This window comes from Bombus fervidus, chromosome 1, assembly GCF_041682495.2.
Source record: "Bombus fervidus isolate BK054 chromosome 1, iyBomFerv1, whole genome shotgun sequence".
Taxonomy (NCBI): domain Eukaryota; kingdom Metazoa; phylum Arthropoda; class Insecta; order Hymenoptera; family Apidae; genus Bombus; species Bombus fervidus.
This window is the reverse complement of record NC_091517.1, coordinates 13,689,143-13,708,393: the sequence shown is the minus strand read 5'-3', so window position 1 is coordinate 13,708,393 and position 19,251 is coordinate 13,689,143. Positions and strand designations below refer to the sequence as shown.

Below are 19,251 nucleotides of genomic sequence, written 5' to 3'. Positions count from 1 at the left end.
TACGAAATATATATATAAACAATACACTAAAAGACAACTATATTTCTGCAGTAAATTATTTTTGCAATAAATTCCAACTAAATTTTTAGCATCTTTTCATCAAATTTTCACCGATTTATTTCACATTTTACTCTCTCAGATCTGCAATAAAATATTCATCTCGTTACCTCGTAAAAATACTTTTAACATACAAACTCTCCATAAATTTCACGATAAAATTCTTCAAGAAACACCTATGTTGTGAATGTTCGTGAAAATAATATGCAGACACAATGGCGACATAGCAGCGTATGTACGAGCCAAGAAATCCAAAATCAAGGACGTACCCTTGTCTCTCCAAAGGAAGCTCCACGTCAACCAGATCGGCGGATCCGCGGGCGGTGTTAATCTCCAATGGCAATCCAAGGCTCAGACCGCCAGGTTTTTTCGGTGCAGGCTGACCAGCGTTCCCACCGCTGCTTGTCCCACTCCCACTATCCAGATTCAGTGTCATCTTCGGACGCGCCATACCGCCGCCTGAAATGAGTCACGCGACAGTTAGACGCCGCGAGATTCCCCGGGGTAAACATCGATTATATACGTATACGAGGCGGTAGACGACACGAGGAAACCTCCCTGTTCGCAGATTTTATGGCGTCCCTTCCCGTAATTGGAACAAATCGAACTCACGTTCCGTTAAGATTCACGGTGACAGCAACCGAACTCCCCAGTCGATGTACAATGTCTATGTGTATACGTTTACATTGGAGGTATGACGATCATGAGAATGGAAGATCATAGAAATTGAAGGAGGACGTTGATGGGGAGGAACAGTTTGACGGTGGATAACGTGCACTGGTTTTTCTGTATTTTATGACGTTCGAGTTAGATCGTCATATTTAAGATATTTGGTCGTGTTTAAGGTCCTACGTTATTTAATTTTTCGGTTTGCATTTGACCTTGTGGACGATACAATATAAAATATGATATTTCACTCTAAGTTACATAGTGGTATATATACATATGTTTGATAAATTGCCTGAATTTAATTTTTCGATTTTCTTTAAACTGTCAGATTTGAGATACTCGATGATGTTCAAGATCCTATTCAAGATCCCTTTTTAGGTTCGTTCGTGGCTAAAAGATGTAATATTTTACTATGAATTTCTAATATGATGTTTGATCAATGATCTGGAGTTTTGGTTCGTAAACATTAATATTTAAGATTGTACCACGCTTTTAATACAATTTATGAAATTTATGAAATACAATGATATAAGAAGCTGACGAAGAGTATCGAAAATGGTACAAAATATAGGAACAATTTATTTTATAAAAACGAGTGAATTAACAGAGTGTCAAGAAATCTTCAAAAGGAACATTATTAATCAAGTTTCATTGCTGAATGGACGCTCGATCAACTTCTCGACAGGATGTAGTCGTGTCATCAATAACCATGCTCTCGCAGCAAAGACTCGATAATTTCTGACGAGAAATACTTCCTTCGTGTAGTGGAACAATCGACCGTGACTTTGGACGTTGCTTTGTCAAGGTATGATAATGGAACGTCTCTTACTCTTGGATGAGCAGAATCTCCTCTCTTTTAGCACAAACAATTGATCGGAATTCCTTCCTGCAATTTTTCTCTTTTCTCTCCTCTTCTAAGGAAGATTTCTATTGACTTGTTGGAAAGTTTTCACCCTACTATCACTTAAGATTTCCGTGCAAATTACGGGCCTTGTTTCCTGGTAAACAATGTGACCTCAGATATAGAAGACAAGCTACTCCTATTTTCCTCGTTGTAAACGAATGGCGCAGACACGATTCAAGTCGTGAGGTATTACGCTTATTAAAGGTTCCACGACCTTCGACCAAGCTTGAAATTAGCCGGGAAGAGAAATTGCTATTCCTTTGGGGCAGGATGAGTATACGAGTAAACAGACGCTTATCGAGTGATATCAAAGTGTGGCTGCTCTTGGGTTAGCTTTAAATTAGTTTAATTATGTTTGACTTGCCAAATAGAGGAGAAACATTTCGTACCATTCGAAGATAATGATTTAGGAAATTATTCCCTTTGAAATTATTAATTATTTAAATAATAAATTTAATTTAGATTGGTTAAAGGAAGGAGTAAATAGATTTACTATGTCGTCCGAGAAGTGTCTTTCTTTTACAGACAACGCATCTTTTACAAACATAAAACCCAATCTATCGCACGTTGTAATCTTTATCTTGATAGAATAAAATAGATCATATGTAATTCGATAAAATAATATAAAACGAAAAATATAGTGCATTATTTCCTTATAAAACGAAAGAAACTTTTCGGACGACCTAATAAAATATACGCGTAGATAAATAAACAATGTGTATAAGAAATCATTTGATGCAATAATCGTAAAATAATAAACATTTCCAAAAATATCTAGAAATATTTTATACTTTCAAAACATCGACAAGAAACCCATGAAACTTTTAACAACCCCAAATCCACGGCAATTATCATAAATTACTCTTAATAAAGGCAACCCCCTACGATATTGATCAGAGCAAGGAATCGTAGCCTCCATAGCGACGAAAAAACATGGCTCCCCACTCATCAAGAATTTATAAATTTCGCTAAGTAAATTCTTCCGGGGTCTGCCATCGAGCGTAAGCGTCAATGTTATTACAGGCTCGTGAAAGTTCGGAGATGATAATCGATGGGAGGGTCGGCGCTGTTCAAGAAAGTGGCTGCGCGGCCGCGAGGTAATTTCATTTGTTGGGTACAATCTCTTAGTGGTCGACTTTTCGAAGGTTGCATGATTCAGGTACGACAGGATTGCTGTGACAGGTGTAGCACCAGGTTAGCCCAGCCCGAGGCTAACGCGCCCCGACCGTTTCGAACGACCGCTCTATACATTATGGATGAGCTTGTACTTTGGAATTTAAGACTATTGAATTCCGTCAGACGTTTCGCGATAAAGCTTTTAGGTGTCAGTTTCTTGATTCTTTTGATAGCGATTTCTTACATTGTCTGTTAGAGTTTTTCTAACGTCATAATGAGATATATAACGTCTGTCACTCTGTTGATGCAATAGCGTGATATATACGTATAACACCTGTTGTGTAATGAGAAAACTTTATATGGTAATAATGAGAGCGAATTATGTTAATGGCGAGGATCAAAGTTGTGAGTTAATTGCGTAATACTGGAATTCGCGTTTATGTAAGTTTGTTGCATTTTATATCGAGAAACAGTCCAGTAATAGATTGCTATGAAGTAGATTGTAGAGACACAGATTCTAGCTTTCTTCAATTCGATTAATCGTTTGAATAATTAGCGATTAAATAGTCTACTAAAATTGAATGATCGATTTATTGCGCTTGTTTGGAAAGCTTCAAATTGGTACGAGTCATTAATTTCAGCTGCATCTTGAATAATAGATGCAACATCAAAAATGGAATTATAAAAGTCACGACATGGAATAAGAAATAAAATACTTTTAAGAATTTTAAAAATGCGATTTAATTTATTAAAGATTGTAAAAAGACTTCACATCTTCAAAGAACCGTTTCGATTGACAGATACGAAATTCGGAAGTTATAGAACTTGGTACGACTGAATTATTCATTCGACATAAATCGCTTTCGTACACGCAACATCGAAGGAAACTCTCGAAAGGCCAAATCCACGCGCTCTTCCTACTCATCTGACACGGCGTGCGTTTCAAGCATAGTTAAACATTAATGAACAGAAAGCAGCCGTCTACTACTCTCCGAGATTGGCTGTATCTGTATTATTAAATTTAATCCGGTTGTCCGGACAACTCGATTTATTTACCCGAATTCCTCGTTTTCCACCCTTTTCCGCCATCCAATCTAAAGTAGTTTTATTTTCTTTATTAGAACCCGACACACATGTTTTAGACTATTCTCTTGTTTATGCGTATCAATAATGTTAATTATGTAACAGCCACTTTGCTGGCTTTGAAGATATTTTCAATCATATCTTTATAATTTTCCAGGTAGGAAATTCTTTTTCGAATTGAGAAATGAAGAATAATTGATCAATTATAGAATTTTCAGAAAATTTACATAATATTCACTTTTCTCTGTGTAAAACACAAAATCGGTAACTCGTGTCGTATTCGTAAATTTCAAACGAAGGCATAACAAGACGAAACAAACGCTATAATTGCAGATGGCCCATTTCCAACAATCCACCGCATCCGAATTTATCCGCAGTCCAGTGACATTTAACGATTCATCCAAAGGAACGAACGCAACCAAAATTCTACTTTCAGTATGAACTCATGTTCTCTCAAGATCGATCGCCATTCTTTTATCGCTACTCCATTTATCTATGCCTACTAGAGGAAGGCAGATAATTCATATAATAGTATAATAATTTTACCTATGATTCTTCCTTCAAATGATAGAATTTGACTGAAGTAAATTCAATCAGCAATTTATTTAATCGTGCATTAAATAAAGTGTGGGTGGTACGATTATACGGGTTGGTGTATATAGTGACGAGACGAGTTGATACTTGGTGTAGTCAAATATATTTAAAACTATTTGTAGTTTAGAATTCTTCATCGTTCGCTAAGTGTTGCTCGTTATGCGTATACACTCGCTATGTATACATATCGCTCGATGATAATCGCTCTAAGATTGCTCGATGCTCACTAGCTATGAGAACGCTCGATAAAAATTGACTGACAACTAATACGTGATTGACTACCTGATTAACTGATTGATAACTGATTTCTACAAAGACTGACTATAAGAATGCTACATACTGACTAACTGATTGTCTTAATGATCGTGTTCGTTTATTTACACTGGTCGGGGAAGTACCGGAAAGTTTAAATTCAAGACGGTTGCTCGTAGCGGTAACACTGTTCTGCCCGGAGTTTATTTATCATTACGTTTTGTACGTCAAGACAGTGTCAATGTCCCGAGGCAAAACAGCAACATAAGTCGCTCTCGATTCGCATCGTCTTCTGACTCATATGCTGCTACAAAAATTTCATAATAATTCTTATTTCCATTATCTGCAAACGATGAAGAAGTAGAGATGTATAACATTGCTGGCAGAATAGCAACAGATAGCAGTTGTGGTAGATAGTAGTTAGGTACATTAAAACAATAAGACTACAATGCAATGCGATGCAAGGAAATACAATTTAAAAATACAACTCAATGATCAGGATTCAAAAACTTCCTACTCAGACTTATTACTTTATAATATTTTTCAATAATTTCGGTTAAACCACAACTTTGAAACATATTTTTAATACTTAAAATTGAATCATTTGCTATAAACGACCGCCTGAAATCTTCACTTCCACAATTTTATTTTAATAAATAAAGGCGGGACAAATGAAATTCTACTGTACAGTTCGCTCGCGTGTACGCTTTCGTGCGCATTTTCCTCGGGAAATTCTCCTCTTGACGCCTGTACACTTATTTTCTCGTTTCCTCCGCAGACTGTTTTAATATCCGTCTCAGACAGAGATACGTCTCAATCAATTTCTTCGCGGTGGTTCTCCATCCAGGCGAGCCCCGTCCCTTGGGAAATGCGAAGAGAGTCGCGAGTACGTTTTGCGCGAGCTAAGAAGACGCCCTCGGTATGCGAATAACTGTCTCTGCGTTATTTGTATACGCGGATGTGGCGCGAGCTGACGATATGGAACAAGCGACTTTGGAAACTTGTTATCGCGGGGATGAAGTTGTCGAGTTTCACGCGGGAACGGCAGATACCGGTAACTTTTTCCATGAACACTTCCTGGGTATTTCCATCTCTGGGTATGAGGAACCGTGGGGAACTACTTTGTTTTAATAACCAAGAATGGTACTGTATAACAAGTAGAAAGATATATAATATATTTTTGGAACAATTTTATAAATTTATATTTTTGTAATTTGTTGAAGCAACAAATTATAATACATTATTTACTTACGTCACGATTTCGAAGAAGTAAATATATAAGATACCATTTCATCCTAAACTATAACAAATATTCTACTGTTAAATCATATCTTACTATCAATTCGTCTTCTATAAAACATAATTAAACAAATTTTAACAAACATTCCTAAATCTGTCCTAATTATGCTTAAAACTTATAAAACTTAACCTATGATCTTATCAGACACGCTAATAAACTATTATAGCAATTGATACAATTGCAAAGGACCAATTATAAAAAGGAGATAACTCCAATTATAAAACACTTAGAACCATTCTTTTCGTATTCCACTCCACTCCACGTAACAGTCTATCAATAAAATGTCCAAAATAAAGAAACCAGAATATTCTCGTTGTATCGTCTGGAAGTAGCAAGAGTTTCCTACAACGAAGACATCGTCTGAGAGAGTTGTACTAAAAAAGGAAGAGACCATCAGTGGTAGAAACTTAGGGAAAGTCAGACGTTGAAGTCTCGAGGGAAATTCCTCGTCACAGAGGAATCACCGGAAATCTCGCCGTGTCCTATTCGGATAGTATATATCACCAGCGGCCGGAAGTGGAGGAAACTTTTAATTCCCCGTGAAAATCAGGACGCAGGGCTAACGTGTCACGCGGAAAATCGAGGCTCCTCATCGTGGTGACTGTGAACGATCAAATATACTCACATGGACGATTCGTATTTATTGTCGAGAAGACGAGGGTGGAATTCCTCGTGTAGATTTACGAGAACGAAGAATTTGCCACGGCGGTGCGTCACACGACTGCCTGGAAGGATCGCGGGCGATTCCACCGAGTCTCGGTGCGCCATTAAAACAGAAGTGTGTCTAAATGTCGTCGCGCCACGTGGAAAAAAGGGGAAGGTCCTTTGCCGTAGAAGTGAGAAATTGTTACAATTTCATCAGCCACGATGGAACGGAAAGATGCTTTTACTACAGGAAGTGGAAGAAGATGTAAATGGTGCGTTAAAACTTTGTTGCGTTTATACTGTTCGGATTATGGCTAAATGGACTTTAAGTATTACGTGTAAACTATATTGGAATATTAGTGAATTATTTTTCTTTTTTATAATTCGAGTGTTATTTGTGTAATGTCACTTGAGCTTTTTTCCGAGCACAATGCAGCACCATAGAATGTACTGAAACCATTACGATAACCATTATGATATCAGAATTTTGCTCGGAAGAATTATTACACATCTATTATTACGTGAAAGATGATTAATGAAATTTAGCATTTCAAGTTTTCTAGGAATATTCTGGAAAATAATTTAACACTGAAATTTAATCGTTCGACTAAAATGGTATTTTTACCTTAGTGTCATGTAAACGTCAAATAAAAAGATGTTCGCTCATCAAACGGAAGAGAAGAACGGAAAGTTCCGCGAAGTCGTGCTTCGTGAAAATATTTCATGAGTCGGTCGCGCTCTAGAAAAGTCTCCCCCAATGGAAGAAATCGAAGATTCAAGCAGATGTTGGAAAGCTTCACGCAAGACTTGTGATCGAAAATTGCGCTTCACGGTACGGTGAGAATGTTCACCCTAAAAGCAGAGACACGAGAAACTTGTTACATCGTTAAATGGAAGAAATTTGTTTTCCTCTTCTCTCTTCGAAAATCACTTTAAATCTGTTATTTAAAAAGTGATGACATTTTTATGCAATTGTAGTATAAAGACTAATTCCTAATTTGGTTTAATATTAAACAGATAATAAAATAAATATTTAACCTAAGAGTTTCGTTATATTTCTTCGGTTATGGGTAGTATATGTTGCTTTAACTACTATTCGATTTTATAAAGTCCCATGGCAATGCTTGAGCGTACGTATACCAACAGCCATGTACCCTGGGGTAAGTCCTCTGCTAACAGAATGCACGATACTATTATTTGCTTCAGTCATTAAGCGGTTCTTAGATGCTTCAACTTCGTATAAAGGAGTAGCATAACGTTCGCGTTTTATGGTTAGAAAATTCTCGTCGATGAAATTTTCGAAATATCATTCGTTCGTTTATAGCGGTAAAATTCCGTTTGTAAATATATCTTGCTATTACATGAACATTCTCAACTAGTGAAATATATCAAATGGGGAAAGAAATTTAATAAAAAGATCAACTCTCAATTAAGAATAAAGTTGAAAAACACACAAAATTGTTACCACGAAGTTCGATATACGATGAATTGCAACGTCCTGAAAGTGTTACAGAGAATAAAAGAGCTATGAACCAACAGCAGAGACCACATAAATGGATATTGTGACAGAAGTTCAGGAAGCAAGAACGATCGTTCGCTGAAAGATCGTTCGGTTGCCAAATGCGAATCGCTGCGATCCAAGTCTGAAAGAAATTCTCTAAAAAAACAAAACGTAAAAACTTACACAGTTATTTATCATCCTACAGTATTATCAATCTTTTTATTTTTCAATCTCGCTCTGAAATTCATACAATCGCAATTTTACTGTCACTTTGATCAATAATCTCCGTACATATCCCTGGAAACATGACGAGTCACTGTGAGATCGTAAGTTCGGCCACGTTTCGCGGCTCTTAAGATTCGGAATCTTTTCAACGATACGCCGGTTTCTCCCCCAACGATAGGAAAGCTCGCGATGTGTCGAAACGTCCGAACAACAGATGCGGGATACTAACGCGGGGATAGACCTTAAGATCTTCGCCAACAGATGTTGCAGTTACACAACCCCTCCTTCTACGATCTCCCCAGCCAAGCTAGCTGCCCTTATCGATGCGGTAACAAACACTTCGAACCTGCTTCGAATGCTTGATACGGCTCGATCCTCATGAAATATGAACTACCGTACGCATATACGACGTTCTTGTCGATGTATCGTGCAATTTGCTCGAGGATCACCGGTTCACTCGTGTTGTAACGCGTATCGATACACACGATCAACGTCAATTACTTGGTAAATAGTAGTTTATTACTTCCTTTTCTGTGGACGCGTAGGTCTATTAGGCTTAGGTCTAGAAACGTTACTATGATAGTCATAGTTTCCAAAATTTCAATCTTGAATTATAGTGAATATAATTCTAAAATTAATTTACTATTTTAAGTAGTTCGTTATTTGCAATTTTTTGGAATATAAAATATGGAATTTTACGTATACATATTTAAGAAAACAGCAGAATTTTCTAACTTCTTAGTGATTCAATTTTTCAAGCCTAAATACTAAAGAATAAACTGAACGTCGATTAACTTCGTTCTGCTCTATCGTTGCATTCTCTTTCTTTACTCTACCATTTCAATTTTATCTGCTACTTTTCACAAAGTACCTAAACATTCCACCGCTAAGCGTCGATTTGGGTCAAAAGTTCGCTGATAAACCCAACCGTTTCACCACTCGCTACCCGTCTCGCCGCTTCGTTTTCCCAACTTGTTAACATTTCCATCTCGACTTGTTCAAAAATCTGTCTTTTGATTCTGTTAGAAATCTGATGCTCTCAAAACGGTCAAATCACTGCCTGGTTCTCGCAGCGTGTCATAACTATTTATAATGAAGCTGCAGATCGCAGGAGGCTGTATAGACATAGCTCTAAATTAATGGCGTATCTTCGCGATGTAGCTTCTCGCCAAACTCGAAAAACACGCTTGCGAATTAATTGCACGAGGTAAAGGTACCAACGACGAACTGTGATTAAAAAATGAAAGAAATAATACAGAAGAAAATGAACGAGAGGGAGGAAGATGACACGTAAGTCCGATTATCCACCACGCGTTCACAAAATTTTTGCTCCTGCAGATAATTTAAAAAATATTTATTCGAACACATGGAAGCTTTTAAATAAAAAAAAAAGAAAAATGTAACTTGAATCGACAAATGATTTTCGAGATACAAAGCTTTAAGAAGGAATATAATAAAATAAGGAAGAATATTATCAACAAATTATAGCATGCATTTATAACTACCCAGTAAGTATATTAAAGCATATTAATTATCCTATCATTTAGCAGTAGTTTCACAAAAATTGGTACTACAAAAATGAAATGTATAGAATCCAGTAAAAAGTTGTTTCGTTGTAAAGCAAAGGTACGTACTATTTTCTATAGATCAATCAATCAACCAGTAATCACTAACACATTGCAAACATTGATTTCACAAAGATACTCGGCAAATATTCCAACGAAACTATTCACAACCAGTGAAAAATTTTTAAACGATTATCAAATGATTATTAAAAATCCACGTTCCGGAACTTGGCTTGGAGATTTGGTAAAAATGCAAACGTAAAAGAGCGGTGGTAAAAGGAAAACTAAATTACAGACAGACAAATTAACACGGGAAAAGCATTAACTGAGTTGAATGTAAGGATCTATGCCACTTAGAGATTTCGTCGACCGTGACAATTAGCGAGCAATGTTAAACCGCTGGTTAAAATCCAGTCGTCGTCGAACGTCTAGGAATTAGAGCCCTAGGCGGACATTCGTGCTGTGTTGGCCTGTTACCAAACGTTTTCACGACAGTCGAATATACGTACGAGCATGGAAGTACGGCGTGCAATTGGCGTCGAGCGAGGTAAACTGTACGTGACTGGTTTCCCTGACCAGACAGACGAAAATTGTATTTTTCTACCAGCGAGAATATGTCACCGGGAACGGAATGTAGTTAGAGAGATCCGGTGAAATTTGGTTCGACGAATTTCATTCGAGCCCGCGACACCGTTACTTGGTAAACTCTCCCCGCGCGGAAATATCGCCGACTCAACGCGTTTTTCGTTGTTTCGTCGCAATTTAACGCCGCTGTCATTCCAACTGCTCGAATCACCCCAGAATAAAATTGCCCTACCGTAAACAATTGTAAACGGTTGACAATGGGGTGTGACATGTTTGCATGCGGATGAAATAACGAAAATTCTTGGCAACGGGATGGTCGCTGTGATTTTCAAACTGAATTTGTAAACATCCCATGATTCAACGCGATCGGGATAAAGTTAATCCCAATGTTTATTGAAAAATTCATTGGCATATTCAAATACGATTAAATCTCAACAACTAAGTGATATTTTGAAACGGTTTGTCAATTATTTTTATTTCTTATTTATTTATTTGGTGTAGAGTATTTAGGACCATTGGAAATTATTTGAAATTTATTCAAATTTGTTGAAGTGGTCGCCACTTCTAAGAAAACTCTATATCTGGTCTTTTAGTTTTCTCAAGTACTGAAGCCATCGACAGCGTACAGACAAAAGACTGGGACGAAGGCAGACCATAAACAGTACACAGGCGACGATGGCTTCAGGGCTTCCAGTCATAGGGTAACACTACTAGCGTACGGATCTGAACCAGCTCAAATTATATTCCTATTTGTATTTACACTTCTGTATTAAAATATATTTTCTACCTTACAATTTATCCACGCGTTCCTTTGTTCACATACATCTAATAACCTCAACAAAATTTTAATTGGAACTTAAGCTTTTCAATTCGCTAGTCGTTAATGTTGGAAGTGAAGTCATATTCTGCGACTTCTATATCGCATAATCATTTGTATAATTATTTATCAAGTAGCCGACATTTGTAAAATCGTTCGAGACATTTTGGACGATTACCAAAATGTAACTGTTTGATAAGGGAATTGCCAGAAAACATCAGTAAACTATACGAACCGAATTCGATTGGACGTAAAATGCATTTCTTCGATAACATCGTAAAATAGCAATAGGTATTTGGGTACACCATGCGTTTCATTGCCTAGAAAACTATAAGCGCCAGTTCCATTTACATATAGAATCATATTTAAAATATCGGTTCTCTTCGTTGCTTGCCAAAACTTGAAACGCTAATATAGTTCAAAAAAAGGTTGTAAAGGTAAATCCGACAGTGAATAAATCAGTGAAAAAAACTGGATCGTTAAGAAAAAACCAAACGAAAACAACGACACGGTATTTCAAAAACTACGTTCGTTTCAATAAAAATCGATATGTTTGTTTTTAATGCGCCGTTGGCGTTCGTGCCAAATGAATTTCAGGTTCTGATACCTTTTTCAGAAAAAGTTATTTGATAACAGATGTAATTACATTGTCTTCGTGATGACCTTATGAACGTGCATGTGATTAGTTGCACGGAATAAAAGCGAAAAGTAAAACAAATGTTTCATCTGCGTCATTTGGACAACAAAGCGAAAGTCTTTACACAGAATCGATTTGAAAACGGATACAGGAGGACCATGTTTCGTGGAAAATGTAAAAAAGTTGCTTTCAATCCTGGTTTCCGTGGACCTGGAAGTCGATCCCTTTGAAAGTCTTTCAAATTAGATCCGTGTTTGTTCTCAAACTGGAACGCGTGGAAAATAGAACGTAAAGAAACAGTGTCCGCGCGAGAAAGTGTAATTACTTTGCTCGTCTGCATATACCGCATAAAGCCACATGATGTGGCGTTAATTACGAATTTAATATCAGAAAGCGAAATGACAAGAGAAACTATTACGGGCATTGTGGTTTTACAAATAGACGAGATGAATGGCAAACAAAAGAATTGAAAGAAAGAGAACAGACTTTTAAAACGCAAAAAGAAAAGGAAAGAAAATTGAAGCTCGAATGAGTAAAATGAGTACTAAATTAATACTAAACGAGATCTTACAAACATTGTTAATATCTTCATTTCAGCCTCTTACGATTCTCAAATTTTTACATTTCAATCTTGTTGCTGTCTCTAGAAATAAAAAGATTTGAACATCTTCTTTAAAACATTTGAACTTCAACTTGAAATGAGAAATTATGCATACTAATAAAAATTCTTTCTTTTTTTCCCAAACCTGAAAGCGTCTTTTAACGCTAAAAGAATACCATTGAATCGGAAATGGCCAAAAGAACGCAACATGATTAGTTTCGTTATCACAACTAAAATCTGAATTGACAATGATACGACTTGTGGAACGTTTTATAGAGAAACAAAACTACGAAAGGTGTATGAATGCTACAATGCTTCTAGTGGAAATAGAAAAGAAATCGATAGCTTCCTTACCTAGCGATTCTTGGGGGTGAATGTCACGCAGACACAAAAGAAACGGGGTTGGGAAGCGGGAGTAATTCAAATACGAGTAGCAAAAGTCTTCTTCCCCTTTACTTTAGCTGCTGAATTTTTTCTCGTGTACCTAGCCAAGCGAAAGAAGGGAGATACCGACCACCGTGCTTTTTTCTCTTTCATCCCCACCATCTTATTCCCTTTTCGCCCTATTAACGACCATCGCCGTTGTAGCTATCCGTTAAATGGTCCAGACGCGAGGATAGATCGACCTTCGCAGAGATTGCGAATATCAATTTTCTCGGCTCATCGATACTGCAGTCGCGAATTGCACAGTTCCACCTACATCGAGATTTACAATGTCGTAACAGTTATCTACGATCGTAATACTTGCAGAATAACGCGATACCGTAATATAAACTTCACTTTTTCGCGCAGAGACGTATTTATAGATTCGATTAACGTCTGGAAGGATGGAAAAGGATCTTATGTTGATAGTAATGTTATAGGAAATTTTTAATGTATGGTGTGGAAAAGACATTCAATTACAATACGAGTAAGTGAAATGGGAAATAAATTGTATGAGAGAACATGAACCTTTTTAATAGATTAAATTTTGTTAATCAATTCTTTGGTGGATAAGAGAGCTAGTTATTACTTAAATATCAAGGAGAAGAAACTGACCCAAAGTTGTTTTTTTTCTTTTTACACGCACGAAAAATTATTCTATTGAGCGATACTACGTAACATAATAAATTTATAATTACAGTTCTTCAAAAATTTCTAGACTTCTGCAAGAGTATTGGATAACGCTTATCAAAATGTTATCAAACCATTAATTAATAAGAGATTTGATCTGATTAAAGATGAAGTTATAAATACGGCCCCTGCAATGACGATTTAATACCATCGCACGATAACTGAAGGATTTATCTTCAGCTTTAAATTTCAATTAAGAAAGATAAAAAATGATATTCAATTTAGAAAAATGTTTAATAATGCAGACGTTTATTTTATAAAAGTTTCATAAATCAAGCGAGGTATGATGAAATTATATCGGATAAGAAAAATGAGCGCAAGCAAGAAAATATCCCTTTCGACAACTTGGCATCCTAATTATTTCGCCCGCTGCATAATTCGGATGCTCCATCTATTCAGTTATGCGAAACGGTTGAATTCACGAGGATGTAAGGCTAGATTCCAGATACGGAAACAGATATTAAGTTATGTAAGCTAGCGAGTTTTCCGTTTAATTCAGACCTCGTTTCAACGTTCAAGAGCTGAACTTGACTTTCCGCTTCTTCGACATAATGAGACACTGTGAGTTATATATATATAAAGCATACTATCTTTCTATACATTCTATTAGAAAAATCGATACGTCACTTATTAAATTTAAGTTCCTTATTTGAGAATTCATTAAGCCCAATGAACATTAGTTTCCTAATTCGTAAGTTCATGAAACTCAAATTATGACATATCATTTCACTTTAACCTATACGTTTGCAAAATGACAACAAATTTTCTAAGAATTGATCTTAAAGTAAAACAATGCAGTAAACTTTAATATATTTCAATTTGTCTTTCACCTATGACAATTATCAAGTACCGAACGTAAATTAAACAAGGAACGTTTCCGTACTTATTACACAAACAAAGCAGCAGAGAAATAAAATAAAGACAATGGAATTATAATTAAGGGAGCAAAATGAAATGTTAATTCAACTTCAGGAATGTATTACAAATTAACTATTCATCCCCTTTATTTTCATATATTCAAAGTATGGTTCGAATAGGAAACCTGAACTCGCCAGGACTGTCGCATAAAATCAATGCCTGACATAAGAAAGAAACGCACATAATAATTAAATATTTACAACACACAATTATCAAATATAGCACATAATTATCAAAACTAATAGCTAGAACCAATATTATTGAAAAAGCTGTTCAAAATCCAGCATTCCAACCCCCTTTCATTACATCGCACTATCACGAATCATCCAAACGAATCATCGAAAAGCGACAGGTTAAAACAACTGGTAGACGACGCTCGTTCATCCATTGGCAAGTTATTTTTAGCAAGTGAAAAAAGTACATGTTTGACAGGAGTCACATAACGAAAGGGTCGCCATTGACGTTTACAAAAGTCGACGCGGGGGAAGCAGCACGCTCTGGTCGCAAGTAGGGCGTAATATTTCCGATATTTCCAATATGCTCTTGGTATCGCCCCGATGACAGCACGCCTCCGCACAACGTGAACCTACGACAATACGAAACACACGTGCCGCGCGCGTTTGCGCTTCCGTCCATGCAAAGATGAACACCGCCACGAATACAACACGTGCACAGAGGTACATGAGGACAAAGATATTGCGGTTCGTAGTTCGAGTCCCGGTCTATATTCGCGTCACTGGTCTCACGCGCATTGCGGACACGCGCTGCAACCTCGGACGTTTTGTTCGCAAGCACAATGCGGAACCGTGTTTCTTCCGGGTTAGTCGCCCGTCGCCGCGGATGAAACGCCAAAGGAGAAAGCGAAAGGGAACAAAACGACTGGTGAATCGAAAACCGTCCTTTCGGAAAATACCCGCGTTTAATACCCTTCAGGGATAAATCCTTTTCAACGGTTTAATAGACCATGCAACGATCATGTTTTTTAATTTCATTCTGCAATTAACATTCGCTGCTATCGATGCATACGTCGTTTCAATGAAATTGTGTAACAGCGAGGAACACTGCCGAAACATTACGTCATAGTTACCAGCAGTAAATGCATCAAGCAGCTTGTTTCCCTTTGGTTGGACGGACAAGAAAATAATAAAATTACGTCTTTCCATTTTCTGTCATGAACGGCGCTGATCCACTCTTACACTTCATTTTGCATAATTGGTAATTATCGTTGCGCGCTTTATTCGCCTCAATGCCAATGTTTCTACTGTTTATTGTACGAATATATGTAGTAGGTGTGTGAATTTTATATTTATATTGTATAACTGCGTATTTGAAATTATATAGTAAAATGGTATTCTCTACACGAATCAAGTAATCATTAATTAAATTAATTAAATTGATCTGGTTAAACTGAGATTTAAAATATACCGAATATATCTATCTAAAATATTTTTCATTTCTCAGTTTCCATGCTCGTTAAATGAAAAACGCGCTGGAACGTAGTATCTGTAGCAGAAAATACGTATAATCCTTTCCAACTTTATCGAAATGCTCACAAAACCACTCGTACGATCTCGCCTACACAAAAACCATCTCCACGCGAGCTGTTCGTTACTGTGCATCGTTTAAACGGTTCCGTGCTGGACCGATTTTTGGTTACTTTTCGTTGGGGCCGATTAGTTTTTTATTTTTGTTTCTGACAATTTTGTATATAACTTACAATTTTTTTAATAGTGCAAACAATATAATTCTCAAGAAAAGAACGTATTGTTCAAGATTTATTAGACATCAAACCACTAAATTTCATTTTTAAGCAATTATACACACTCTACGAAACGTGTTAACGCGTTGCTGCCTCTCAATTACCTCATAGAAATGACGTGATAATTCTGCGATGGTTATTGGCGTCGGTGGAAGAGCGACGCCGTTGATCGAAGGCCAATTAAAGCGACGCTGCGCAGTTAAAGCGAATCTAACATATCGGCAACGGTAAAAAACAAAAGAAGATAAAATTGGAATCACATTCCGCGATATTAATTTTTCTCTCGTTACTGTGATCCCGTTCGTTAATTTTTTAAGAAATTGCTATTTCTTACGCGATCGACGATTCATCGAAAGGAGATTAATAAAATCAGTAGAGAAATAGAAGGATGAAAAACAAATACACCGATCGATCATCCGTGCTTAAAGTTGCCCTGCCGGGCACGATAAGTAATTGTCGGCACTTCGAAAAAAGCGCGGAGATTTTCGGGAATCTGTTCTCGATCGCGTGCGAAAACATTTCCCCTTTCCCTCTTCAAAATGTAATTTACGGCTACGAGCCGACCGACATCCATCAAACCGGGAAAAAAATAGCTTCTCGATCCCGACGCAGCTGACTCCGATCATAAAAATCGAGAATTCGAGGATCGGTGTACAACCGAGCCACAATATCCTCGGACGTGGCAATACATAAAATGATTGAATAAATTCAGTTACGCTTGGGGGTTGTTGTTGATGTTACGAAATGTTACAGTTATGTGTTTTTAATGGTAAAGATGATAAAGATAGATTTCACAAAAATGTCAAATTCTATTGACGTTCGTAGAAGCTTATGTTTGTTCATGTCTCTGAAAATGTATATTTCGCTGAAGCTTATGAAAGTTTTGTTTAAGTTTAAGTTATACTTCAATGATGCTTGTAATATAACATTTAAATATGTTGCAGAACTCTTAAGGTACATTTTTTAAGAAATAAAGACTCATAATCAATAGAATCTAAAACAAAAAAAAAAAATAAATATGAGGATTTTGTTGCATACTATTTCTATCTATTCTAGAATAATCTTTTTGGGATATAAGTAGCTGAATTTACTGGACTAATTTTAAAATCTATTTAAACTTTAGCTCACTAGATCTGCAACTTACAAAGCAACATTTTGCTTACGTTCTTTCGGTTACTTCACCCTACATAATCACATAAATTTTACATTATTCTTGTCTCCTTTGCAACCCTTTCATTCCACAATAAAACTTCCAAACAAAAACCAAAACACATTAAAACGGAGGAAATTCATCATCGTCACAATTTTCCTCTTTTTTACTCTAACTATTCTCCCAACCATTAATTTTCCAGCAGTCAATACTTTCAAAAGAATCGATTTAGCGAGCTCTCGTCCATTTATGGACATTCGTTCACCGTTAAAAATAATCCTTTCACATTTTTACATTCACTCTCGTCCCTTCGTGAATCACAGCACCCTAGGATACACCGATACAATACAAGTATAGCGCTATTTACCACCCTACGATCGCTATGTAGCGCAGATTTTGCCTGCAGGCAACACGACGCCAACTCGAAGCTTTCGTGTTATAGCTTTCGCAATTTCGAAGCTGGGAGAATAGCTGCCAGATGAAACTCCCATCAGAACGTAACTTAGGGAGCTCATGAGTACGACATTGGTTGGAAAACAGGGGGCCAGAAGCTTAATCAGCTGACTAATTCCGAACGCCCGCTGATATAGTCCGCAAATCGCGACCACATTCAAGTATTAAGGCCGATCGGTGATCGATGACGCATAAATCTACGATCTGGCAAATCCCTGGCTCTGCCAGTTTTTTTCCATCGGTGTCGTTATAAGAGCATTAAGGTATCGAATGATTAGGCTTCTGGGTCGCGCATGTCAGTCCTGTGATTGGTTGATAGTTTCTGTCTAGTTTCCTATAGCGTTTCTAACGTATTACAAATTGTTAAGCATTTATTTCTACTTCGAGTAAACAAAACTGTACCTTTTTAATATTTTTAAGAGACACATGTAGTTTTTTTTTTTTGTAATTCACACAAAAATTATTTTCATCCTCGTTGTAATTAATTCGTACATACCTCTGTTCAAATCAGTTTCATTTTTCGTAATTGAATATTCCTTATGCTCTGCCTGATTGCTTCCGAAATATTACAACGATAAATTAAATCGGTAATTCTTAGCTTTTAATTATTTCAAAGCTTCTAGAATTTTCTCCTATCTAAATTTTAGCAAAAAGTTTCCTTTTCTTCTCCACTACCCTTTCAAGTTTCGATATTTGTTTGTTTCTTTTTTATGCAGTTTAGAAAATTCTTTATGAAAATTCTTGTTACCATGCTAATCAATGAACAAGATTCAGGTACAAATCAGTATAATAGATTCACGTACACCGTGTTATGTATGCGTCGCCTAGTGTTTCAGTAATCTATGTTTATACAGCAACGACCAGTGCATAACTGATTCGTCGTGACTAAGCAAATCGAGTTAAGCCTAGCCTCTGTGACAAGTAGTCTGTACAATTTCACAATCCACCAAAGAGAAACTTGAGTCCTTCGCTGGAGAAACCGGGAACGTTGTATCGTTGCACGACTTTACGGATAACGCAAAGTTTTCGAGAGAAATACGCGCGAGACGACGTTAATTAAAGCTTTCGAACTTTCCTCACGCGCAGAAGAACGCTCTTTAAAGCAATGCTCTGGTTGTAGGAGTAGGTTAACACGAGCGGCAAAATTCAACAAAAGGTTCAAGGATTAGAATTTCAATGAACCTGTATTTTCTCTATTGTTTTCTAGGTTCGGTATTTTAATCCTTATTTCAATGCAATCGAGTGGTGGAGAACACAGTTGGAAATATATTATACAGTATAATGTGATATGTGACACTTACACTGAA

The 19,251-nt window shown here is 36.8% G+C and overlaps 1 protein-coding gene across 1 annotated transcript in view; it reads right to left on the bottom strand.

The window, feature by feature from the left end:
* The window catches only part of Hwt (SH2 domain-containing adapter heavyweight), a 251,558-nt gene that overhangs the window by 3,997 nt on the left and 228,310 nt on the right, over window positions 1-19,251 (bottom strand). The window contains exon 7 of the mRNA XM_072003057.1: window positions 327-516. Within this exon, the coding sequence (XP_071859158.1) occupies window positions 327-516 (190 nt within the window). The remainder of the gene's footprint in view (window positions 1-326; window positions 517-19,251) is intronic.